This window comes from Symsagittifera roscoffensis, chromosome 6 (genome assembly GCF_963678635.1).
Source record: "Symsagittifera roscoffensis chromosome 6, txSymRosc1.1, whole genome shotgun sequence".
In the NCBI taxonomy this organism is placed as follows: Eukaryota; Metazoa; Xenacoelomorpha; order Acoela; family Convolutidae; genus Symsagittifera; species Symsagittifera roscoffensis.
This window is the reverse complement of record NC_087067.1, coordinates 40,758,564-40,786,211: the sequence shown is the minus strand read 5'-3', so window position 1 is coordinate 40,786,211 and position 27,648 is coordinate 40,758,564. Positions and strand designations below refer to the sequence as shown.

The window sequence follows — 27,648 nt, the reverse complement described above, 5'->3', positions numbered from 1 at the left end:
ACAACTTTTTTATCGTTCGCAAAAGCTCGACAAAATTTGTTCAAAAGTACTGGATTTTGGCACGTTTAGTGAGAATAATTTTTCTTGAATGAAGAATGGAGTTCGTTTTTTCACAGTTCACAGGCCTACAATTTTTTTATCGTTCTCAAAAGCTCGAAAAAATTTGTGAATTTTTCGAGATTAATGATTAGCAATGTTACCTTGTTTGCAGTTGAATTTTGCTGTTCTTCTGTATCAAGAAGATTCAAGTTGAACTTAAAGACATCCCCAACTTCAGAGTCAACTTCAGCTGTTTCAAACAGCTCTTCCTCTTCAAGAGGAAGCTTTTCCTGTGCAGTTTCCGGACTTTTCGTAGAACTCGTTGAAGGTTCTTCTTCCTCTTCCAGTGGAAGTTCAGCATTTTCTTGGTTCACTGAACAGGATGTTGTTGGCAACATTTGTGCTGTTCCTGCCTGTGGAGAACTCGTTGAAGGTTCTTCTTCCTCTTTCAGTGGAAGTTCAGCATTTTCTTGGTTCACTGAACAGGATGTTGTTGGCAACATTTGTGCTGTTCCTGCCAGTGGAGAACTCGTTGATTTTTTTTTGGCTTGTTGAAGTTGACTGGGCAAATAAAACACCTGGGAGTCAACTGCGTCCATGTCTAAACACAACTTGTCTATATTGACTATGACTTCCGAAGTTTGGAGTCCAAAATCTTACATAACAAAAAAAATTGGTTGAAAATCATGTTCAACATTCAAGTTGCAATTGATTATTTTATTATTTTATTTTATTTCAGTCACTAAAATAACAGTTATTTTTTATTGCAAAATTATTTTTTTCAGTTGGCCAAAAGCAACCCAGGGCCTGAGGGCTAACAAAACCTTACCAAACCGAAACTCTTCGTCTTCAAACTGCTTGCTTCGACGTCTATAAGCCAGGGAAAACGCTTTTTTGCAGCCTTTCCATGTTCTCACGACTGCATCAAAGTTTGTTGGTGTTGGCGCCAGAAAATTTGCTTCGAATCCACGTACACGATTGCTCCTGATTTTGTTCCAGCAGTAAGGACTCAATGCATGTTCAGCAACTGCATAGATGTCCGCGAACCAAGAAGATTCGGGCACACCGCAAAACATACATCGGAGCATGCTCTCCCGTTTGACCTGCTTAGCTCGGCAAACGTTTAGTCTTCTGTGGCGGTTGAGCGTGCCGGTAGAGTGAAAGACTTTACAACATTTTAAAAAAGTTATAGTTTATCACTGATATATCATGGGATGATGGAAGCAAAATTCTAATATGTGAATGATTATTGATTAATAACATGATGTAATTTAATTACAGTACTGGCTTCTGGAAAAACCAATAAAAGTTTTGTTGATTACCAGGTTACATGCTTGCCATTTTCCTGTAAATATCGGTTGTTCTAATATGGTTGATTTCAGTGATTCGTCACGAATTCGTGAATTACGAATTCAGTCACGAATGATTCGTGACGGTCACGAAATGGTTTCAGTAATTTAGTATAACCCGGTTATACGGGCCGTATCATGACAATGATTGTCACACTTGACGGTCAATATTTCAGTATTTATATAATTTATTTTTCTTTATAATGCAATCTAGAGGTTTTTGTCAATCAAAAAATCAATCAAATAAACTTTAAATTCACTCAAAAACACAAAGTGTATTTTGTTTAAGACCAATCATAACTGTAGTTCAACTGAAGTTCATGTATCATCATGATGGTTTAACCATTCTAATTTACACTTAATTATTATAATTACTTACCATTGCAAGTTTTGTCAGTTTCTCTTCTCTGACGATTTGGCATTTCTTACTGAAAATAAGAAATTTAACTTGTAACATTTGTTGAATTTAAATTCAACTTTGAAAGTTTGAAGGTGGATTATAATCTTCGCTGCGATAAACGAATAAATGAAAAATAATTGAAACAATGATATCAATAACTTTTCGCCGACAAGAAAGTTACGAAAAAAGACACGAGAAAGTTATATACTATTCCTGCCGTTTCTCCTGCAGAAAGCTCATGTGACTAATTAAACGACTGCGCTGCACGGTGTGTGTGAATAACAATGCACTGCCACGTGTTTCAGAGAAACTTTCTCAGAGAAACGGATTTATTGCTATGGTAACAGAGAAAGCATTGGACAAGTGTGCTAAATTACTGTAAACTACTGATTTTGATATAGGCCTTTTTTTGCAATAATTTATTTTGTGTAATCTCAAAAAAATTGTGTGCCGAAATCCGAGGACTGAATTATTTTCTGGCCCGGAATCCGGGACAAAGCCTTTTTAACAGTTACCAACTAGTAGCACTGTATTACTAGTACATCATGTAGCAATTACATAAACTTATATATATATATAATTTATATATATATATATATATCATACTTGAAGTAACTTACATGGACTTTAAGTCCACTGTAGACTGGACTGAGTATACAATATATTATATGATTAATATGAATACTATTATACTATAATATTATACTAATATTACTAATATATACTAATATTGATACTATAACTATTATACTATCATAGTATGATATATATTAATATGTATATGATGTAATTAATCTTTATTGATGGACAAAACTAGGAAGGACAAAACTAAATTGCACGTCACTGTCAACTTTTGAAAACAGTTTTAGTGGAAATTAAGATAATAACAAAATTGAAAGACAAATGAAAAAGTTATAAAGCGGATTCTTCGCATTTGGATTTTCTAAATTTTCGCAGTGAACTAATGGCCGAAACATTTTCTTCAGTTTTTTTGCCTCCACATTGATCCATTAACAATGGGCGGACATCATTGACGTTTATCTTTCTGAAACTTGATCCTGGCTGTAAAATATAGTTTTCAGGATCAAGAACACAATCAGATTTGATTGTATCAAAAATAAATTGAGCTTTGAGGAACTGAAAATCGCCTCCAGCAAAAAGCTCACAAATTAAAGCTGCCTGTGATTTTTTTCGTATTCCTTTCGAGTTTCCTCGCTCTCCATTTTCACTGTTACAATCAGAAGTTCCACTTTCACTTTGAATCTTTTTCTTTTTTGTTTGGCCCTTTCTAAGCGTCGTGTAGAATTCATCAACTTCTTCCGTTGTCATAGTTCCAATTGAAAGATCGGTTTCGTCCCTCAAAACTATGTAACAATGCGGGGTTTTGGAGTGTGAATATAAGAGAGTCTCTGCTGTGTCTTTTCGGTAAACAGAACCCCCATGTTCCTTGATCCACTTTTCCATCATAATTTGGGCTGTTAGACGAGGCACGTGTCTGTTTCCTCCATCAACTGCAGGGGTTCCAGCAAACGAGCCCAGTACGTAAAATCTCATCCCAGTTAACATCTTATTCTTCGCACGCACTTCTCCGACAGCAATACGAGGATTCGGTACTGCGTCGATGCATATTTCCAGATAAGTTTGTCCTAATGACACGTTGAAAACACTCGTAAGATTCGCTAAAACGTCAGGCACTTCTTTTTCTGCTTTAGTACGTTGAAGGAGCTTGCAAAAAGAGAAAAAACTTTCAAGAAAAAGTGGATCATGATTACACATTTTTCCGCCTCCACGCATTGTTCTTGTATGAAAATCTTTGCTGGCGTGATGGTTAGATTTTTCTAGACCTTCGCAAATGTGGTTCCACGGGGACACCACGAAATGTCCTTCAACAATTTGCGGAATAGTCGCCAGCTTGAGTTTGTATGGCGTCAGTCCGTGTTCTGCGAATAATAGTAAAGAAGTTTGATAGTAAGTTTCCGCCCAAAAATTGAAATCAATTACGTTAAAACACTCCTTAGAACTTCTCAAGATAGTACTACAACGGTTCAAGCTTTTTCTCAAAAGTTCGCTTGCATCCAGAGTCGTTATAGAAAGTTTTCCTTTCGCTTTAGGGTCCTCTTTCGTGAACAAATTTGGATGCAATACTTTGAGGACATCAATGGAATTTGCGACGGTTTTATCTGAGGTACTGCTAACTATTTCATTGCACCACACTCCATCATATAGGTCGGTTATTGTTCCAAACTTGGCATCCTAAATTGTAACATTTGATGAAATTATGAGGATACATTAAAATGTTAAAATGATTTAGCATACCTTCAACTCCTCTTTGTCCGCGATAACAGTTAAGGCACCACTTCCAGATAACGATACCGCTCCAACAGTTCCAACTTGTTGCGCATTTTTCGCAGTTCTTGTAAATTGGAAGACGGGTCTCTTGGCATCACGACTTGACAGATTCTGTTCAAAGCGGTCAAGAAACTCCATTTCGAACGGACTTTTGTCGTTGATAATTTTTTGAGCCATTTTTCTCAGGTCACTTTCAACGCATCGAGTGAGCATGTGCGTGGCATCTGGGCAAATGCATCTCACGTCATTAAGGAAAACTAGAGAAGTTTCAGGAATATTCGTGCGAAATGGAATCTTTACATCCGTTCTTCGACCAGTTATTTTGTCGCAAAGGGAAGGTAGAAAACGTTCGTCTTCTACATAAAGTGCCATCTTAGAAGGGTAATCTGTAGACAGGTCGTTTCCGGAGCCCAGTATCAGTCGATGGAGAAACCGGGTATCTCCACTGTACGTCAATTTTGCTCCCAAATTTTTGTTTGGTGGAATAACCTCCCTGACTCTTGACATCCGACAACACTCGGTCCCAAGTTCAACTCCATCGCAAACCTTGAGTCTTTTCCTCGATAAGCTAAAAAAATCATTTTAGTCTCAAGTTGAGAAAAAAACTTGTGAAGAAATGATTTTAAAATGATTTTAGAAAAAGGAGTACCTGCGAAGCAGAAGACGCTCGTAGCAGATTGGGCGCTAATATTTTCAGAAAGTAGTCTAAAAGCCATTCTCGTAACTTCTGTGCCACCAATTTCACAACAGTCACCCCAAATATCGACTTTAACGTTGTTGATGTTTTCTGTTTTAAACAATAGAAAAACAGCTAGTTGTATACATGCAACCAAGTCCGTTCTGAATCCAGAGAAGGACTTCTGTGGTTTGCACAAGGCCAAAAAGTGATTTACAAGGCTTGCAGTTGATCGTTGGACATTTCTCATTGAGGGTACTAAATTATGTCCGAGGCCAATCAAGTGTAGTCTATTCCGGATAATGTTGATCACTTCTTCTACGTTTCCAGTTTTACAAGCGATGCCCAAGCAAAACTCAAAATCCTTCGTTGAACCTCTTTTAGAAAATAGTTCCATCGCCAAAACTCGTAAGACATTTGTGTCATTCTTTCTATACCCAGAATACGTCTTTTTACGGCTGAATGCGGATTGTCGAATCAATTTAACAAATGTGCTTATTTGAATTTTTTTTTGTCGGATCAGTTTCAGCACTTGTCCCCATAGTTGTTGGGAGTTGTCAGCTGTTATAGACATAAATTTTGATCGTTTCATTATCCTGGAAACGTGTCTTGACTCTTCCAATGTTTGAGGTAGGTTTGATTGAGTGCCGCACTGTTCAAATGAAAATGAAGTTTCGGTTGCTTTGAGCGCTTTATAAGGATCAACTTCGTCAGGTATGAACATTGGACCGAAGAAACATTTTACTAGCTCCTTCCGAGTCTTGGTCCAAGGCATTTCTCTTGAACCACGAAGAATTACGAGTTGCATTACGCGAGCCTAAACAGTGTTGTGTTGTCCCAATTGGATATAAATTTTATTGAAAGTTGAATTTTAATTGAACGTAAAGATGAACGTAATTGAACGTAATTGAAGTTGAATTAATCAACGTAAAGAATGTTTGGTGACTGAAAACGATAAATTTGTGAAGAGTTACTTACTGCTAAAATTGTAGCTTTTTTTGATTGTCCCCGCACAGATATCCGACGAAGAACATCAGAAACGATCCACTTATCCGTCTCTGCGAGCATCTCTTCAAGAATCTTTGATAACTTGTCGTACTTTTTTTGGATAAATTTTTCGGCAATTGCATCCAGAATGTTACAGTCAACAAACTGACGGTTAATGTCCGAGTCGGCGCCAGAAATTAAAAATTTATTCCATAATTCCATTGTTGACAATTGTGAGTAACTTTTGTTGAATCTTTCGATGAAGGACTTTTTTCAAAACAATGATGAATTGAATTTATGCAATGGTGATTTAAAGTAACTATCATAGTTACTATATGATATAGTGTGAATCTTGACACTGAGTTGTGCGCACGCGCGTGCAAACTTTTTCTGACAACAAGTTACTAACTTATCCTATTATGAGACTCAAGCTTAAGTGTTGAATAGTTTATGAGACTCAAGTTTTAGTGTTGAATAATCATGAGAAGTATTCATATTCAACTCACAGGCTGTTTTTTTGAACTTCAAATGTTGAACATCAAATGAAACTAGTTAAACTAAACTAATTATAAATTTTGCTAGAATGCTGAAATCCTGTAAATGACAAATGGTCCCCATTGTCACGTTACGGTAACGGTTACAATTACCTGTTTTGAAAAAATGCATGCCGAAATCCTGTACATTTTAAATGTTCTAGAAGAACGAATATTGTTGTTCTACAACATGAACATCAAATACATGTAAAACTAGTGAAACTAAACTAATTGAAAAATCTGTATATACAGTATACAGTATAGAGTATATAGTATACAGTATAGAGTGATACAGTTGAACTGTATAGAGTATACAATAGTTTTTTAACCTCTTTCTTTTCGAAAGAAATCACTTAAGTCACTAAAAGATTTCTTTTGTTAATCATGGTATCATTAACAGTTGTGTTAATCATGGAATCCATGGCAAAACACTAAACATTTCTAATTTTGTGTATTGATAATTGTTGTAAAATGTCATGGAATCCGGTCCCTTTCATCTTGGTAAAGTCCAGGATTCCAGAACACGCAGAAGCCAAAAGCCCAGGAATCCATGGTAAAACCGTTTTTTAATGCGTTTTAATATGGTATCTGATTCCATGGTTTTTGTCATGGATTCCGGGATTGGCCACAAAATCGGTGGTTTTAGCTGTCCCGGAATCCATGACAAAAGCTGGTCACATACAAACTGGTTTGAATTAGGAATCCACGGAATTTAAAATTATCAAAGAAAATGCGTGTGTTCCGGAATCCGGGACACACGATTTCTAGCTTTTTGGCACCGATTCCGCAAAAACCAAATAACACGGATTGGCGACGTCATGATCAATCACGACTCTCTCGTTGAGCGGATCGTCTCATCCCGTTTGACTATCAGATCGAACATGTACCAGGTTCATCTTTGGGTATTGTTGACTATATGTCAAGACACCCGACTTTCGAAGCACCTTCACCGTCGTCGCATGACGAATTATTCGTCATTAAATCTATTCAAGCTTTTCATAATGCTTTAAACTCGATCAGTACTCAGTCCAGACCTCAAATATTGCCGGTGGGGCAAATTTCACATTGTAACCAATTTCAACCAATCAGATCGCTTGGTAAAATGGGAGGCAATATCAGCTACCTCCTAACTAATGAGGTGGACCAATCATCCGTTGATTCATATCACCAATCACATGTTGGCAATCAGTTTCGTTCGTCGTCCTTAGAGGGCGTCGAGAATAGTACTCAATTTGTTAACCAATCCCAAAAGGATATGCTCATTTATAGTCATAATTTCTCGCCGCTAGAGGGCGTTAATTCGTGCTCTCAATCAACCAGCCAATCATATGCAAGTATGCAAAATCACGCATGTTCATCATCGCCGCCAGAGGTCGACTTTTCATGCTCTGGTAGATTCGACCAATCACATCTCAGTATGGAAATGAGATACGCTAAACCGGAAGTTTTTGATCAAACTCATTGTCTCCGACCTTAAATCTCAGAATTCAGTCACACTATGGATACTCCAAATAATCTTGCTCAAAACTCTGCTCTCAACTCTACTCTAAATAACTTAAATACTTCTACTAATACTATTGACTTCGCAAACAACACGATCGAACAAACTAATCTCCTCAACTTTGTTGAAAAATTTTCTACCAGTTCCCCTAATTTTTGTTCCTCAAGTCAACAAAGACCCAGTCTCTCAAAAGTTCGCCTTATGAACCGCCCGAGCCGCATTGATCAAATACGTACCCGAAACCTTGCCAGAATGAGACAGTCACGGTAACGTTTTGTGGTTACCCGAGGACAGACTACACAGAAGGTTCTTGCTCAGTTCCTCGACAGGTGCCGGAGGCAGAGGCAGACGAAACAGGCCAGACAGGGGGAGACACTCAGAATGGGGGTTAATGCCATCAATAACCGCAAACCGCTGGTCACTCCGGACAAAAAGAAAGTGGTCGGATTACCAGACTTGTTCGATGTGGATCTGCTGGGAGAGCTGACAGGAGAAGACCCTTTCCTCGGACTGATGAGGACTGCAATCATCAACAAGGATGTGCAATCTTTCAACAAACTGGGGGCGTACATGGCCCAATTCTGGACGAAGGCGGCGGTGGTGAACAATTGTGTCCTGATAGACAATAACTTGGCCATACCCGAACAATTACGCAGTGCCATTCTGACTCGACTTCACCGCTCGCATCCTGGACAGGCGGCCATGATGGACGCCTCGGAATGTATATGGTGGCCATTTTTCATTCGTCAGATCGTTAACGTCTGCGAAAAATGCCCGGAGTGTACTTTATTTGGTAAGAACATCAAAATTTCAGCGACTTATAACTCTGCTAAGCCATTAACACCGTTGTCAGCTCCGAATCAAGTATTACATCTTGATTTTGCGGGTCCGTTAACAGAGGATAAGAAGGGAAAAATCTACATTCTTGTCGCAATAGATCGTTTTTCTAAGCTTCCTTCGGTGATGTTAACTAAGACAACCAGTGCGAAACAAACAGTCAAATTTTTTACGATCATGGTATACCGGAAAGGATCATGGTATATCGTATATTTTTACGATCATGGTATACCGGAAAGCAATAGGACAGATCACGGATCTGGGTTCAACTCTGATGTTGTTAAAGAATTTTGCAAAATTAGAGGGATCAAACATATCCTCACAGCGGTGGGGGATCATCGGAGTTGTTGTCAAGTGGAAAGGTCGATTCAGACCATTAAACGGAAGTTGGGAACAGAGAAATTAGATCCTAATTTTAAAAACTTGAAGTCGACTTTACCACAAATCATTGACGATATTCGGAAAACAAAACATTCTACGTTAAAAAATTTCCTTTTGAGCTACACTTTGGGAGGAAGCCTGACATTGAGTTTTCGCTAGCGCGTGATAATGTTGTTCATTCTCCTACTTCAGCGCTAGGACTGGAGAGAAACCTCCTAACACCGGAGCAGCGTTCGAGCCAAGACTACAGCCGCGATAGGGCTAAAGTTGTACCCAGAGGAGCGTCACACAGTCCGGACATCCCTTGTATATTCAAGCCACTCTTTGGTGTGGCCGAGCGTATAGCAGATAATCAATCTTACAAGGCTTTGGAGAACCTTGCAAAGGCGGCTAACACTTGGAAGCAGTGGAAACGTTATGTGCCTCCACAACAGGGACAAGAACTTCTCCGCGAATTGGCGGCTCGTAATAGTGACCTGGCAAATTCGCTAAAATCGGGGATCACAAAAGGAACTCTGCGCTTTTACGACAACGCTCGAGATACTTCAGCACCAGCTCTCTCGCATTCGCAGCGAATGATCGTGTCGTCATCTTCGAGGCCCACAAGACTCTCAAAAACACGTAAATTAGAAAAACTAGTTTTACAAGATCCTCTAAGAGTCAAAATTTTTCGGAAAATTCTTGATCAGAAAATCGGGAAAGCCTCTGTACAAACTAGCAAAAATCAAGATTACTCGTGTTACGGACCATTTTTACACTACTGAAAAAGAGAAAGTCTGTCGGAAAAATCACTTAAGCCTAAGACATAATTTTAACCACCCTAAGTTTTCAGCTACGCCTGCCACGGTGGGAGAACGGTTACAGAGACGAATTGCTCCTCGGCCTCAACCTCAGCCATCTGCTTCTCCAGCTCAGAGGCAAAAAAGTGAACCTCCAAAGTGCAAGGTGATGGAACTAACGGCAGAGCCATCAAGCGAGGACTCCTTAATCACCGGACCCCAGCTTGAGTTGGTGGAGGCACCTGTTACGGCGCCTCAAGGATTGGCTCCCGCGGATGTTACTTCGAAAGCTCTGACTGTACAATCTCTGACAAACCCCGCCTCCACAGGAGTTCAAGCAACGCCTCAGGATCCACCCATCACAATTCAGCCACAGACTTCAGGCACCGTTCCCCAGACGGCAACTCAGGGCCCGGCGGCTACGGGTCATACGGAGGATGGCGATCTAACTACTCACTCTACGAGCGATTCTACCAGATCTTCTGGTCGGTCCCAGAAAACGACGAGGTTTTCTGGCGATCCTCTTCGCCATTCGGTCAAGAGTGTTACAGAATCCGACCCTGCTGAGTCTTCGTCACAACAACCAATCCCCAAACAGACGATTACTACACCTTTCACCCCGATTGTCAGAAAAGGTTCGCAGTTGCCTTTTCCCAGAACTAAAGAGCAAACCACTCCGTTTAAGAAAATCAGAATCGACGAATTTGATAAGAATTCTTAAACTTAAAACTCACATAAACTACATTTGATTCATGATTAAAACTCACAAAAACTACATTTGATTCATATTTGATTCATGATTGTGTTATAGCTGACCTATTAACAAGTGCTTAATGTCTTCCTCATTATTCTGCCTTGTACATTCCAAAATCTATTCTATGATAAATTTTCTTCTAGAGGGGGAAGTGTCATGAGGCGACCTTCGGTACCTCATTCTATTCTATTTAATTATGTATCTCTTATATAACTATGTCTTATTTATCTACTTATAGTGCAGTAAATTGACTCAAGGACAAATCTCACCAGCCATATCGTTTGTCAATTGAGAATCTGAAGCGGTCAGTTGCGAAAGCCTAATGTGAGAAATCTAGTCGATAAAAACATTCGTGTTAATCAAAACAATACATTCAATCTGGAATCGTTATTTCTATATACATTATTCTATTCTATCTATTTATATATCATATTTAATTCATTACTCAATTTTTACAAACCTGTTTTCCCTTCTCCAACTGAGGGAAATCTCACCGTGCAAAAACTTAGAATACGCACAAAAGTAATGTTTTGCCCGCTGGCCAACAGAATTTGACTATTTTTTTTAGTTGACCAGCCCGAGGCCTAACCCGTAGGTTAATTATCTATTGTTAACTAAGCTATGGCGATATTACAAGAGCTCACCTTGTAAATTACAGCGCACGTGCGATTTTAACCCGCAATCATATGATTGCTGCTGGGCGCCATCACTACCGATGGCCACAACATTTAAAAAAAAAACATTTAGAGTAATAATTGAACGAACCCAATGTTTGGCAGTCCGTCTGTTAAGAGAAAGAGTGCCACGTTGTCCCTCTTGGGTCTGCTTTCAGTCAGAAGTTCTAACCCTTTCTTCAGTCCGCCCCACAAATTAGTCATGTCTTTTTCACACAACCCGTCAATCCTCTCCAAATTATTTCAACTGCAGATGGCGTCATAAGTCTCGGTTCCAACTCCACTGAAACTGTGATGCAAAAAGTGACCAATGAGAATTCATCTTGAGGAATGAGACTTTTGACGATGGTCTTCAACGCATGTTTAGTGATGTCGAGAACTGACAATTCAAACGTCTCAGTTTCGCCCTTCTCGTTTTGGATTGTGGCTTCGGCTCCCATAGATCCAGAGATGTCAACAACACAACAGATAGAGCTCCTAACGCACTGTGTTGATTCGGGGGGCTCGATGGAGATGAGCATGTTATGGCCGTCGTATTTCATGTTGAAGTCAAGTTCCACAGACACATGAGAGCTGGATGCTGAAACATGAGGATCGGTTAGGAAAGAACGACGTGAATCGATCCTTGGATAAATCTCTCAATCGATTCTTCACCTGTTATGACTAGATAATTGATCAGAAAAAAACTAGATAATTCATCAAGACTGCCATTGGTCGGATTTATAATTGCAAGTCTAGTGTATTATTTTTGTTCTGAAAAATCTTTCTGAAAAGTGAAATTTCTAAGGTTACAAGTTATTGTATTCACCTTGATCAATTACCATTCCGGTCAAAGTTGTGTGTGGTTGCGAAGCAGATCCACTTTCAGGCATACATACTGTCCGTGCTGCGAGGAGGCGAATGCACCATTGCTTCCACTCCAAGGTGCTTCTCAATTGCATCTCGTAATGCCCTGTTCGGTCGAAGATCGTTGACAGTCAGTACCTTCCCGGTGGTAGGCGAGGTTGAGTTTCTGGCATTAAGCCATTCGGCGATCGCCTGGCGTTCGTAGCTGACGCCGTCGTTGTCAATCACAGGGTCGTTCATAACAGCGAGAGTTATGGGGCACAGAAAGTGCTGAGGGATTTCTTGGGGTTGGCTAGTATCCATTTCGGTTTCGGTAGTTTTTGGATCTCGTTTCACGTGATACAGTTTGAATTTTTGGTTAAAGCACAGTTTTCAAACACAACGATTCGAAGTATGCAACAAAATGATGAATGGTCAATGTTTATGTAGACAATAAATAATTATTACTCGGTTGTTAAATTTCAGTTGCAACTTAGACTGTTGAGTTTATTAATTTGATTCGAATGCAGTTTTAAGCTCTAAACTCGTGTTACTGTGATGTTATGTTCGGGTGCCGGACATTAAGCCGACGGGACTTCAAGCCGAATCGTAAAATTGGGGACTTCAAGCCGAAAATTTTCTCATCAAGTCATGAAATATGATTAATTTGAAAACTCTTTTGAATAATTACTCAATTTCATGATTTTTCTTCAGTTGTTATTGGCGTTTTCATGAAATTTAAGCCTCCAAATGATGTTTAGGAAAGTTGAAAAAAACACGGTTGAAGGCAATTTTCCTGTTTATAATTTATGTATTTCAAAAACCGGCTGATATTTTTAACGGATGCCAATTCTAAGTGATTTATTGTCATGAATAACGCTTATTCTGGTCTAGCATGCCTAAAAATTATAAAAGCAACATTTTACAGATAATAAAATAGTGTTTTGAGAGTGTGTAAAGTTTGAATTTCGGCCTGAAATCCCTTCGGCTTGAAGTCTCATCAGCTTGTTGTCCTAGACCCGTTATGTTCTAGCTCTGACGTACATAAAGATTTTGCTACGTTACCGTAAAGGCCTGCGTTACTGCAAAATGTTTGGTCCAGTAGCTTCATGTGGGGAGGGGCCTCATGTTTGAAGGACCGAATGCTTGAAAAACTTCAACCTATCAAAATTGCTAAGCGTTCCTATTGGCTAAATGCCTTTCTCACAAAATCGAAGTCAATATTAACAGAAAATGTAATAAATCAGTGGAAAAAATCGAAAATATTACAAATAGCGGGTTACAATCGCATTCCTATTCAGAAAATCATCACGATTAATGAGTTCAAACTCACAAGAATTTTTCAGTCTAGAAAACTCATCTGCTTATTATCTAATCGGTCAATGTTAACACTAATGGCCTGGATTTATTTCCTTACTTTGAGATTTTTGTGATTTACTTTGAGATTTTGAATACTCAATTCTGATTGGCTGAAAGTAAGCTAAAAATATTTCAAGCATTCGGTCCTTCGAGCATGAGGGACGCCACCGCTTCATGTGAAAGTAAATGTGAATATTTGTGGTATATATAGTAGCTATGTGAATAGGAGCAAATTCGATGTGCTGCATTTTGGTTGATTTGCATAATATTGACGCCATATCCTGTTATATATGCAGCTTCTCATTGACGTTATAGCCAAATGGTAAAGTATTGGCCACCAAAAGACGAGAAGAGGGAGCCGAATGACGTAGATCTTAAAACTATTTTAAGGGAGTGCTGTCTGTATTTAGACAACCGCGTATTCCTACTCATCAGTAAGCAGGCAATTGCCATATTAACCAATCAAAATCGAGACGAGAAAGCAAATTTACAAAATAATTATTAATTATTCATTTCTTCCTTGTCTCGATTTTGATTGGTTAATACAGTATTTGTCTAAATACTGACGAGTCTGAATACACGACAAGGTGCTAGGAATTTTAGCAGACCGGCCGGTTTTTTAGCAGACCGGTTTTTTAGCAGACTCAGAATAATTATAAAGTGTGATAACTAACTTCAAACGCGGCATTGGCTGCGCTTCAATTCAACAAAGTGTTATTGTGCGCGTAAACCTTTGTTTTGCTGCTAGTTTAGACTGTTGTGTTTTTGAAGTGGATAATTCTGTCTACAATTTGAGCGCTAATTGTCTGAATTGGGGAAGCTTGGACACAGACTGAGCGTCTTTTTGAGTCTGTCAATCAATCATCCATCACTTTATTACGTTGGTCTGCTAAAAGACTCATTTTTCACTTTTTATGCTAAAAAATTAATCTGCTAAACAATCGGTCCCCACGCGAAAATAGCCTAGATTCATTCAGACTTAAGAGTTTTACTGAAAAAATTGAAATGAAAATTAATCTAGGCAATTACTAGCAATTCAAATGCAATCACATATACAAAAATCTAGAAATCATTTTTATTTGCGCGATTTCATGAAATGCATATTTTATACGGAATCAATTTTCAGATGTAATACATGCTTGGGGAGGGCATTCTACGGTAGGTCACTTGGGGGGGGGGGGGATTGTACGGTTGACCCGCATTGGAATTTTCATAGCATCTGTTCTCTGCTTTATTTGTGGCTAGTGTTTGTGAACTATTAAGCGTTCGTGGCTGACTGCTGAGTGCGTGAGACTCATAATCACTAGGTCGCAGATCGAATCTGAGATTGAACTTAAAAGCTGCTTCTTGTCGTATTCTCGCTAGTGGTTGCAAAGCGAAGGCTCGCCTCTATGTCAACAATTGCTGCGTTGGTAATTCAGTTTGAAGAGAGTGGGCTAAGAATCCTTAAAAATATAAACTTTATTTGCAATTTGAAAGTTATTCAAAAGGCAAGTGTATGTTAACTTCACCTATACATGTATAATTAGTTTGGTATTAGGCTCATGAGTAATGAAAGTTTTGAATTGTCATCATGAAAATCGACCGAAACATTTAAGTAAATTTAAATTTTCCCTATGAAAGATTTCCAGAGTTTGTCACAGTCTTTTTTTTTTCATTAATTAATGATATGAAATAGTTTTAAACCTTCCTTAGTGTTTTCTATAAGCCAAAACTTCATCTGAGGGTATATTGTGTTGAATGCTTTTCTATAGTGTTAGTGACCTTCCGTAAAAAAGTTTCACCTTGTATTGATCATTATATCTTTCAATGGATAATGGCTTTTTTATTCTTAAGTTTTTTTTTAATTTGACAATTTGCATAATTGATTTTTTCATTTAGTAGCAGTTATTGGATTTTAACTTTCCAAAAATGTCAAACCATCTACCAGTCAAGAAACATGGAAACTGGTAAAAACGTTATGTTCCGTTTAAAATCATTTGGTGAGTCAAGTTTTTCACAATTTCAAGTGTTTATAGCGCAATCTAAATGTTTTTACAATGATAAGCTCAAAATTGTATGATTTCCTTTTTAAACGAATGGCTGGATAGTGTACGTGACTTATCACGAACGCATTCATGACTAATATTCGTATTTCATTTGAAGTAGTTGCAATGACCTATTGAAATTTTTAATTCTCCGCGACTGTTTTACCCACGTCATTCAAATGCTTTAAGCTTGTGTTTTTGAATGATTATTTCTTCAAGATGTCTCAGTCGATTTCTTCCTTCAGTAGGGAGTTTATTTTTTCTACTTGGAAAGCAAAATCAAAACTGACAGATTAACTTTATCTCAGTTTTTAAAAAAATTTTGACAAATTTGCGACAGAAGAGACAACCAAGCTGTAATTCATTCGTTGCTAAACGTTCAATTTTTTGTAAGTCTTGCATTTTTATTCATTAACAAAAATAAAATTTATAGAAATCTCATCAACATCATCAGCAGTGTTGTGACAAAAAAAGAACGTCGAAAACCTCGTTGCAGAAATTTGTAGAAGTTTTAAGTTTCAAGCCAAATGATAACTTATCATCTGCCATAATTAACATACGGATTAACAGTTTTTTCAAAAAAATATATATCAAAAAATTACCAAGGTTTCCCTTGCATCGCTTAAGGTTCTGATTTTTTCAAATTAATTTATGCATAACGACCCATTGGCCCCGATTCACATTCAAACCTTTAACTCAAGACCCACGACTAATTACTTGGTGACATCAAAATTTGATCTTTCATTCTCAAAATTTATCCAATTTGAACTAAAACTAAACAGTATTTTATTGACACTTCCGGGACTTTTCACTTTACCCCATCTCTTATTTGATCCAGGACAAAACATAATCAAAAACTAGGTAAGAACTAAATAGAGTTTAACAATCTGAGTGCTTTCTAATTATACCCAGAACTTGTGGAATGATTCATTATTCTCAAACCCTTCAATTTTGCCTTACTTTTTTAATGCTAAGATTTGGAAAAATATCCTTATTAAAACTTTCATTCAAATAGGTATGACTAACAATTCTTGAGAGTTTGATTACCCAGTGACCCCTAGGATTTTTTACGTTACCAACCCATTCCTAAAAAATTCGAAGCTTTGAAGTGTGTATATCATCATTACATTACTGACACTTATGTCAGAAAAAAAATTGGACATGAACAGTGCTCATTATAATACATAATTGTCAATTTCAAGCAGACGCACAACATTTATTAACAATACCACTCAAGTGAAATCTTTTTCTAGTATGAAGTTGGAAGGTAATACAAATTAAAGAACAAAACAAACAATAAAATGCTCAAACACAGAAATGAAATTTAAAAAGCTAGAAAGAGAACTTAGAAAAATCAATCATGTACCGATACAATGCATTGAAGCCCACCAAAAATTCAAGAAGAAAAATAATCAGAAAATAATATAAAGGGCACCAAAAACTTTTATCAAACTTTTATCAAAGAATATAGTTTAAAATAAAGTAGAAGTCATATTCTAGTACCAAATTGAAGGAACATTGAAAACTAGTTATGTCGAATCTCGTGAAATAGAAAGTGCAGAAAGTGGTTCATAAGAAAAGGCCGTTCATACCGATGAGTTCAACTCAAAATTTACAAAAGTCTTTCACCGTCACAAAACCCTGCAATAAAGATCAAAATTTTATATCAGAAAATAATTAGTTATAAATTTTTTTCATCTGCGCGCCAGTAAAACACTTAAATAACACAACAATACAATCTTTTCAACAACTCTGTGAAGTCAATTCAATAAATACTTTATATCAAATTCTGCTAAAAAAAACTCATTGATTATTTGTTCATAAAACAAAAACTATCGATATTGTCAGAGAAATTTTTGAATGAGATTGAAACAAAGCAAGGTTGTCAAGCAAAACACACTTAAGTAGAGAAAACCCATATAGTCACAGAGCATTTCGCAATTTCTCGAAAAAATGATTAGTTCAAACCTGCATTTTCATTCATTGAAAACGCAAAAACCACTGATTTGTCAATAAGCTTTCAAAGTCACAGAGAACACACAAGCTTATCTTCAACAATGTTGAAAAATCCAAATTATCTAGATTTAGGAAACCAATTTAACCTAAATAATTGGCAGAAATGGTAAACTAAAGAAGAATGCACAACAAAAATACCATAATTATAATAAAACAATAAACTTTTTTAAAAAGTCATCAAAAGAAACAATAAAAACTCACAAATTACAGAATCAGTTACAGTTACAATGATCGAAATGCAACAGTCATTGCATCAAAAACATTTTTTTCTCTAGTTCGAAAAAATCGGTAGTGTTTTTAAACCAATAATATATAGTTTTCTAGCTTTCTAAATGACAAGATTAAAACCAAAAATCAAAAATGATTTATCCAAAAACATTTCAATTGATCAAAAGCAGAAATTTGTTTTTCAAAGAACCACACTACCAATGCATAGAACACGGACACGCAAGCAAAAACCATACAAATTCAAGACCTTTCAACAACAAAATGCTTGTTTTTGACGAAATCATCTTATAATTTAATTTCATTACAAATGACAAGGAACCCATATATCATGAGAGAAACAGCTTTTACTTCGGAAGAAAAGTTAACAGGCTTTACTGGAACAGATCCTGAATCCTCGGTAGAAGATTACCTAAACACACAGGGGCGGATCTAGGATTTTCTCGAGGGGGGGGCGGATTTTCAAGAAATTTTCCAAAATTTTGACGACCTTTTTTTTTTTTTAGGTCGACCAAATTGATTTTTCGAGCTCTCCCAAAGCACTGTTTGCCCCTACTTTGGCTAAATTTTCTGCGCCGCAGGCAAATTTTTGAAAAAAACAGTCAAAAAAGCCGTTTTTGGGCAATTTTTGAAAAATTTTGACAAAAAAATCGCGTTTTTTTGGCGCGCGCTCCCCCTCAAAGTTAGTATATATTGGCGCCAAAGGCGCCTTTAGAAAAATTTTATGGTCGGTCGGCCAAAAATGGATTTCTGAAAAAGTATCATAGGGGGGACCCTTTGGGTCGGCAGGGGGTCGAATCCCTGAGGGGGGGGGCGTCCGCCCCCCCCCGCCCCTTCCCCTAAATCCGCCCCTGTAAACACAGTAACAGCAAAAAACATAAGAGTATGAAGCCAAGAACCTGGAACCTGCAAACACCTCACAATTTTAGACATGGATATACATCAAACACAGAAACACATCATACAAAGTTTTGAGTCTTAACTATAACAAATCGATTGGAAAAAATCTATACAAGAAAACTTGAAAAAAAAAATTCAGGAGGGTTTAAACAAATTCAATGGAAACTCTGTAGAGAAGTAAAATGACTGCCCCATGAAACTATTGAACAATTTGCAGTACAAATAGGTAGTATAAAGGCATACTCACTGAATACATTTGACCACAAAAACATAAAAGTGACAATAAAATGAATGATGACACAAAGTTCACAATCACGGAAAACTGTAACAGAAGAGCATTAAATCCATTTTCAACCAGAAAATGAGATATTACAATTTAACAATTTAATAAACTAATCAACCGCAGTAGCACAGAAAGTTCTAACCATTTTCAACCAGAGAATGAGATATTACAAATTAACAATTTAAAAAACTAAAATTTTGCCAGTAGCACAGAAAGTTCCGACCATAGTCTTTTTGAAAAATGTTATTCAAATAAGCCAATTGGAAGACAATGTTTGTAGAAAATGGCTAGAAAAACGAAAAAAAAAAATTTGATTTCAAGAACGGCGCTAGAAAACTGCAAATACTAACCATAATCGAGCAAAACTAAGATTTCACGGTTTAATTAAGGCTTAAATAAGCTTTTGTAACCCTATACGCTCACCTTATTATCTCGAGATTAGTCAAAAAACCAAACGTTTTAAATCATTTTGGTTAAACACTGAGAAAAACACTGAGAATCAGAAATAAAAGGGCTTTGAACTGGTTTTTATTGTTGTTTTGCATGGAGGAAATAAGAAAAAAACCAACCAAATACAAAATTTCTCCACATTTTTTAAGGTATTGGAACAATTAGTACAGTAAAACAATACTAAAGAAAAATGAAAGCATCCTCAGATAAATCACAAATTTCCCAAGAAAAAATATGTTTTATCATTCAGTACCCAACAAAACTTAATTTTAGAAAAAAGGATATATAGAACCAATTACTTTTGAGAGGTGCAGTCATTTTGCACTGTTTGGGTGCACAATTTATTGTCTTTTAGTAACTTGATATCAGAGACAAGCCTTTAAATGTGTTTCAAATTGTAAGTCAATTCTAATTTAAAAAAATTCTGCGGATACTGCCCTCAAATACATGTAAAGTAAATTCTGTCGGCACATTAGTGTTGACGCCATTTCTGCACCAAGCGCATCTAGCTAGTTGTTCCGGATTCCGCTTACATTTTGAGGATTCCGCTTACAGTTGCAGATTCTGCAACAGCGTAATTTAACTGTACAAATATTTTTTTTTGTTTTTGGATTCCACAAACTGTTCCGGCCACTGCAAATTTTGTTGCAGTTTCTGTAAATTCGTGCAGATTCCACAAATTTGCATGTTTTAGAGCAATTTTGAGCAACTCAGTGTTTTAGCTATTTATTAGTGGATCCTAAAACAGCATAGAATTAACTAGCAATGTTTCAGATGTAATCTCTTTACTAAAGACCCTTTTTTATTTTTTTTCTTGTCTAGTAACTTTTTCCAAAACTTTCATCTGAAAACTTCACTCAGATGTTTTGCCTTAAAATTAAGAGATGGGTTATTATTTGAGAACAATTACCTCTTGTAACTCAAGTGTTTCGAATCAATTTTGTGTTCTGGTCATTTCGCCGTAATCGATCATAAACTGCAGAAAAACTAAGAACAGTACAAAAAATTCAATTATTAGGAGCATTTTTTCAGTCACGCAAACAATCGCTTCAATTGATGACGAAATTTTTTTTGAGTGGCATTAAAATTTATATTTACTAAAAGCATTGTCAAGCATTTGACAGGGAGTAACAAAAATAGTTGAAAGTTTGGGGTTAAAATTAGTGACATCTGTAGCAAAATACACAAATTCGAATTGGCGGTAGAACGACAATGAAGCCTGATTGTTAGAAAGTTGAAACTGTTGAATTCAAATCCAAGAATAGAGCCCCATCTGAAACATCAAACAGTTCATTTTAACTTGGAAGTGAAGGTTAAGATTCTGAAAAATCGATTTGTCTTTACCTTCGTGCCTATTCGGTGTATACTCGGCTGTAATAAAAAAAAATAGGAATCGCGTATTTATCTCTGCTCATTTTGTAGTCAAACGTCAGGGAGAAACAGAATATTGACCTAAAAACTGAATTTTGGTCATAAAATATGGTATGATTGCCTTTTTTATCCGCAATGCCTTGGATGCGAAATGTCTTGGATGCCAAATTGTTTTTCAAACTTCCCACTTTGGGAAAATTTTTCGAAAACCATTTGTGGTTGATTAACTTCATAGTTTTTAAAAAGCGCCGTTGATGCCATTATGCAGAATAAATTTGAGTTGAGGGGAAACCGCGCGCCGAAAATGCGCAATTTGTTGGCCAAAAATCTTTCAAAAATTCCTCAAACATTGAACTTTTGTTGTTTTTTTTAAAAAAAATTGACAAATAAGGCCTTTATAGTGTTTTTGGGCATTTCGGAAAATCAAATTTGTCTACCTAAAAAGCAATCGGTTTCAAATCACCAAACACTTACCACAATAAACGCTTGCTCGTCAATCCTTCAAATTTGCATTGATTTAATCTTATACTTCGTCTTCGACGCAGCATGGGATGCAAACGGATTGATAATTCGGTGTCTCAGTTTCGAAATTGACTGAATTCTTAGGAACCAAGTATCTCATCGCTTCCGGCTCACATGAGAAGTCCAGAGCATTATTGCCGGCGAGACCGAAATCCACAGAAGACCCTTCTGCACTGATTTTGCTTTGAAGTATACGAGGAGCTCTGAAGCTCTGAATCTGCTGTTGATGTTTCTGTTTGTGGCAGCAGAAAAAAGTGATCAACCAGAAAATTACCATGCAAGCTAATAGAAGCAGCACCAGGATAACTCCAAGAATACAGCAACCAGTTTGTGTCAGCATTATGAATCTGTAGTTTATTTAAGAAAATTGAGAGTTTTGAGGTTAAACTGATGCAATGAGAACTATTTCCGGGTTTCGATGGAATGTTTGATCGTTGAATTAAGTGAACGGAAAAATTGAAATCTCTAAAAAAAGTCAAAAAATTGATATTCACTTCAAAAAAGGCTTAAGTGAAATTAGTTTTTTTTTATCTTAGGGAACAACACAAAACTACTGCAATTCACATCAGAAGATTAGAAAAAGGTAACAAACTTTTTTAAGCTGAAAAAATGATTGCAAATATGATGCCCCAATTGGCAAATTGGGTTTTTTCTAAATTTGGGAAATTTAATCAAATTTATTGTTGACTCAGTTGTTTAAAACAAACGAAGGAAAATCTACAAAAAGACAACTCTAAGAGAATATTAAGGCAGGTTCCCGTTGAGCCGAATAAATTGTTTTCAGATAAAAAGTTAAAACATAAAATATTTTGATGTTTGAAGTTAATTTGACATGTTAAATTTAATAACTGTTGAAATAATTTTAGTGCCGACAAAACAGTTAAATCTGAAAAAAAACTTCAGATTTGATAAAGTTTGCTAATGTTAGTGAGAAGATCTTTTAGTTAGAAGATCAAGTTTGTTAGTTAGAAAATCATTTTTGATGGATCATACCGTCGAGCAGAACGTTAGCTATTGGTCGAGAGCAGAACATCACCTAGTTTTATTCGACAATTTTTCTCCGACATCTAATGTTTTTTTTTAAATGTTTGCGTTGTATTGCAAGTGTTAACAGTTGTATCGCAATTGTTATATTTGCTCTATTGCCTTACCTCTGTTGTAAAATTATTTTTAGTCAGTGAACTCGAAAAACTCACATTCATTACAATCGCAAATCATCTTGTGGAAGATTTTAACATATCGAAATTACGTGGACCTAGTGCGCATGATATCATCATAGTTCTTACAGCTAAGATTTGCACTGATTTCTAGCCTCCACAAAATTCATATGTGGCAGAGTGCAGAACAAGATACCACATAGATGGAGAGTTTGTGCAATATCTCCTTTCACAAGAGGAAGTTAAATTTCTTTTCAGCAACTATAAACCTGCACCGCCTCTCAACACTATCAGCAAAATACTTGCAAAAGGCACCAAAGAAACGCTGTTCTAATTATTTTTGTCAAAAATTTCAAAAACAGCATAATTTTTTTATCAGAAACTGATCTTTTTAGACTAACATGCTATATTTTCTTGAAGAAGCTATCCATGCTTTTTATGCTGACTTTGCTGAAGTTTTCGACAAAGTACCACACTATAATCTCATACATAAAACGAACAATTTTGTTGCAAGGGGGCGTCAAATCAAGAAAATCAACGATTACCTCGCCAATAGAGGCGTTATATTTTGTTTCGCTATAAACTTACTGAGCAGTTTTTTTTGCTCAAAATTTTGTATCATTTTTGAAAAACAACAGATATTGTATGTTTGTTTTTGCATTTATGATTTTAAAACAAATCTACACATGAAATGTGCCATGATTCGATTTGCCATTGTTTGTTTCGAAGTTTTTGTATTTTCGTCTCTTTAAATTTTTCTGATAATTTATGATCTTTTTCTAGGCTATTTTTGCTTGTGTTTGCAAAGTGAAGGCTCTGCAATTGAAAATGTTTCGGTGAGATATTGTTTCTTAAGCCAATCAGTAATTTTATTCGGCAGCGTCACTGAAAGTGACAAGAAGTAGTTATGGACTTTCCAGTCTCTTTCGGTGATGCAGTCGAATAAAATTTCTGGTTGGTTTGAGAAATATCACTTGCAGAGTCTTCACTCTCTACTTAAGACGACGTTGTATTAAAAACCTTTGTTTCAAATTATGTAAAAGAAAAATGCTTTAAAAAATAATTTCAGCATGCGCCGCAGTTCGACAAACGACCAAGATACAAATAAGAAGTCTGTCAATTTACCGCTGTGCAATGAACTTCTCGCGTTTTAAACTTAAACGAAGCTACACTTTGCAACCACAAGCAAAAAACGGCCTAAAGTGAGCTCTAAAAATCTGAAAAATGCAAATACATAGAAAACAAAAATTTCGAAGTGAACACAGGCGAATCAGATTATGGCATATTTTATGATACAGATTAAAAACATCAACATAAATGCAAAAAAAAACATAAATTACCTGTTGTTTTCCCTAAAAGATAGACAATTGTGAGCTAAAATAAGACCTGCTCAGTACGAAATAAACTATTGGCTAAAATGAATACAAGTTTTTGGGCAAAATTATTGGACAAGTTATTGGGCCAAATTCAAACTTTTTTCAGAAAAAAATTGTATCAAAAATGAGCGAAAACAAAGTGTTTATCACCAAAAATGCATGAACTTTGTTCGCAAAACCATGGACAATAATACAACAACAAGCTTGAAATAATTGGAAAAACAAAGAAAATTAACATAAAACGATGGCATGATGAATCAAATTAAAACATCGGTTAATTTAATTTAGATTTTTTGATACATTATTCAAGTTCAAACTCAATTTTAAGAGGCAAAAAACCAGCTAAAAACTGGCATTTCCTTGTTGAAAATTGTTGATTATAAAATTTAATAGCTTTACCCTCAGAATCACGGCATAAAAAACGATTGGATACTGAAAAAAATCAACATTCGAAAAATAAGCTGAAAGTTTTGGTTTGAAACCAGTAAACAAAAAACAAAGCAATGCTGGCAATAAACGTTTCGAAATTCTATCAGTTCGTATTTCTGAAACATTAAAACATTTAAATGGACTAAATTGAGAGTTTACAGGGCGACAAAATTGAAACAAAGGCCAACAATTCAAAAAAAGAAGCAAATCTAGTATTTTATTGAGGGGCATTTTTTAAAGAAAATTGGTCAACGCATTTTTGATATTAACAAGCCAAAAACGAAAAGCAATAAACATGCCAACATTTTTTGGCATTTTCAAGTAGTGGTGCAACCACGTGTTCGTGGGTTTGAACAATCGTTCGATAATAAATCTTCCAAGGCTCTCGCATACTTTCGGTTCTATTTGACTTGTGTGATAATGAGTTGTTTACACTGAGTATCCAAGACACACTACTTTGACGAGGAACAGTTTCTGCATATCATTCTAAAGTACTCCGTTTCAGCGTGTTTTTAGCACTGCCGGAAACATTGTTAGCAAGAAAAGGGCAACATTTACTGGAAATTGTGTTAACATGTAAAACATTTTACAAGGATTTCGGAAAACTTTCAATTAAAAAGTGATTTTCTTTTTTTCCTCAAAGACCCAATGAAAAATCGAATCTTTTTCATTCTACTTCAACTAAGAGATATGGTCGAATTCCATCCGGACGCTTGAAGATCAACGCAGGCACAACACCACACACTAAATCGCGCCCGATTAATTTTTAATTGATCATTTTTAATAAAAAACACGGAAGTTATTATAGATGAGTAATCAGTGGTTTACTGGAAAAAAACTATGATTCCTAATGATTGCAAAATACTTGCTCTCACATCATAAAATATCATAAAATACAAACTTGCCGAGCAGGGGAACCCATTCGTGTGATTAATCATTTACAACAGTGTACTAAATGATATAGATGAATTGCACATCTTTGTTTTCATCTCAATGTTTCGACTCTTTTGATCGAAGTTGTACTTTTTTCTTAAAAAAAACCCACAATTTTGTTTCAGTTTCATTGAATGAAAATGAGCATATGTAATTTATTTTAATGAAACTGCAATGTCAAACGAAAAAAATCATACCTTGATCAGAAGAGTCAAAACATTGAGATGTAGTTTTGAACCAGTACTACACGGAACCAAGTTGATTTTTAAAAAAAGTCAGTGAGAAGAGTATCTATTCTATTTTTAACTCAAATCAATGTTAGTAGGCAATGGATACTTTCGACAAACTATGCATAAAATATAGATCAAACAAGACTGCTCGTATATCAGGGCAAGGCCCAGAATGTTCCGGTTGTCCCTTAATTCATATCAAATAGTTTTTGGGAAAAGAAAATATTGAAAACCTGTACATTTTGGACAAAATCAAAGTGTAAAAATTTGAGTCATACGAAATTAATACGAACAATTAGCTAGCCTCATTTCATTTTGGAACGATTTTGTTGTTCGGGATAATTCGCCACGCATAAATAATTCGCGTTACGCTCTCAACATTATGAATAAACTCTTCAAAACGCGAATAATTTGGTCCAAAACATGGAAAATTTGGCAATTTTCAAACCCCCAGAACTTCATAAAAATTGTCGGAGGTAAAATATCTTTTTATATTTGAACGCAGGAAGTCGAAATCTTCAATGGGTTACAAAAAGTTTTTGTTGTAAATTATTATTTCGATCGGTGAAATTTGACTGAATAAAAAAATATCACACCGAGCGTAAATTTTCCGTTTTCAACGAAAGTCGGAACAAATAATACTCTAGAAGCACACATTTCAAAGAAGCTGTACTTTTTAAGTATATCAATTATGGAGGCGGAGCAATGATCAGAATGGTACAAGTGCAGAATGGGTCGAAGAGCAGAAAAACAAAAAAATATTGACTTTTGGCGGTTTATACGGGCTAATTAATAAAACAGTTATTAGAATCGTCAATACTAACTCGAAAATGAATAAATTATGCATGAATTGAATAATTTCATTAAATTTTTTTTCCAAATCTTGATTAAATTACTCAAATTATCCATAGAATATTCGTTTCTTTGGTAATATTGACAATTCTCATACTTAATTTACCGATTAGCTAGCAAAAATTAATATTATTCTGTTTTTCTGCTCTTGGACCCGTTCTGCTCTTAGACCATTCTGCTTATTGACTGGCCACCATCAATTATATCTCTATACTTTAAATGCATACGCAGGATGTTTCCGAAAAAATCTTAGGTCATATAAGACGAAAGTTCGATATCAAATTAGTCATGTTCAAACTGGATTGATTTTAATCGTCAGCTCGATTGGTAAAGAATTATGCATTTTATCTTTCCATCCAATTGCAGGTGGCCATTCACTGTGTTGAGCTGATTCATTATAACCGAAAGGATTCTTGTCTCCTACCTTCTTAATGAACCACAACCCCCGAGCTGTATTGTATATGAAAAATCCAAACGGAGATTCATAACGAACAAAACTGGATGAGTTTTCTACTTCTGCAACTGTTTGATATAAACCACACAAACATCCACAATTAAGGCAATTGCTTCGAAAGTCTTTTTCCGACGCGGTTATGACAACTTCGTCTTCGAGTTTGGCCCTTTTTAAAGCTGCCCAGGGTTTTCTAGTGAACTTGCTGCAATCTAAACTGTCGAGAGTAACAAACGTGTCAGCTCGTAGCTCAGGTGACTCCTTCCACTCTCGGTCTTCATTTAAGTATTCCCAGCCACTCAGTGGAGGCTTTTCTGTTACAGCTCGAGTGTTTTGAAGGGTCATGTTCCGCAAGACACACTCAAGATGATAATCATCTTCTCCCACCTGAGGAGAACAGAACCAGGTGTTATTAGTAGACCGGTACAGGAAAAATGGCAGACGATGTGACATTCCACTGTCTGGCAAATGACTATTTTCAATCGTTTGTAGAAGTTTACCGAAAAAAAATGGCTCTTGGTCCGTTGTTCGTACAAATGAATAAACCCCCAAGTCACTTGACAACAGTGTGATATGTTTTACTATAATTTTTACTGTTTTTACTGATTTTTTCAGTTCATATAACCCAATCTTTGCGGATTGAAAACCATGTATTCAACATTGAAGCTTTTTTGGAGCTTTCTAGTAGCGCACGTGTATTTTTTGCCTTCCGATATATAAGGGTATACCGTTTCAAGTAGTGAATTCTTCATTAAATCTATTTCTTTCTTCTTCGCGTCTTTGTTGAGGCTAAAAAATCCGACTCTGACCGTTCTGTGATATTCAACGAGTTCTTTGCAATCTCGCTCAAGTTCAATCGCAATCGCGTTTTGTTTTTTATTATCAAGAACATAAAATGGTTCGATCGTTTGACTGTTTTTGTCATATGAATAAATGCAAAGTTTAGCTAAAACTATAATTTGAGTGGCAGTCAACACTTGCCG

General features: G+C 36.2%; 2 protein-coding genes across 3 annotated transcripts in view; both read right to left on the bottom strand.

The window, feature by feature from the left end:
• Positions 1 to 11,463, bottom strand: part of LOC134848744 (uncharacterized) — a 43,808-nt gene extending 32,345 nt beyond the window's left edge. The window contains exon 1 of the mRNA XM_063866256.1: positions 11,351 to 11,463. Within this exon, the coding sequence (XP_063722326.1) occupies positions 11,351 to 11,463 (113 nt within the window). The remainder of the gene's footprint in view (positions 1 to 11,350) is intronic.
• Positions 1 to 27,648, bottom strand: part of LOC134848160 (kinesin-like protein KIF11-B) — a 286,740-nt gene that overhangs the window by 210,158 nt on the left and 48,934 nt on the right. The gene's annotated exons all lie outside the window — the stretch shown is intronic.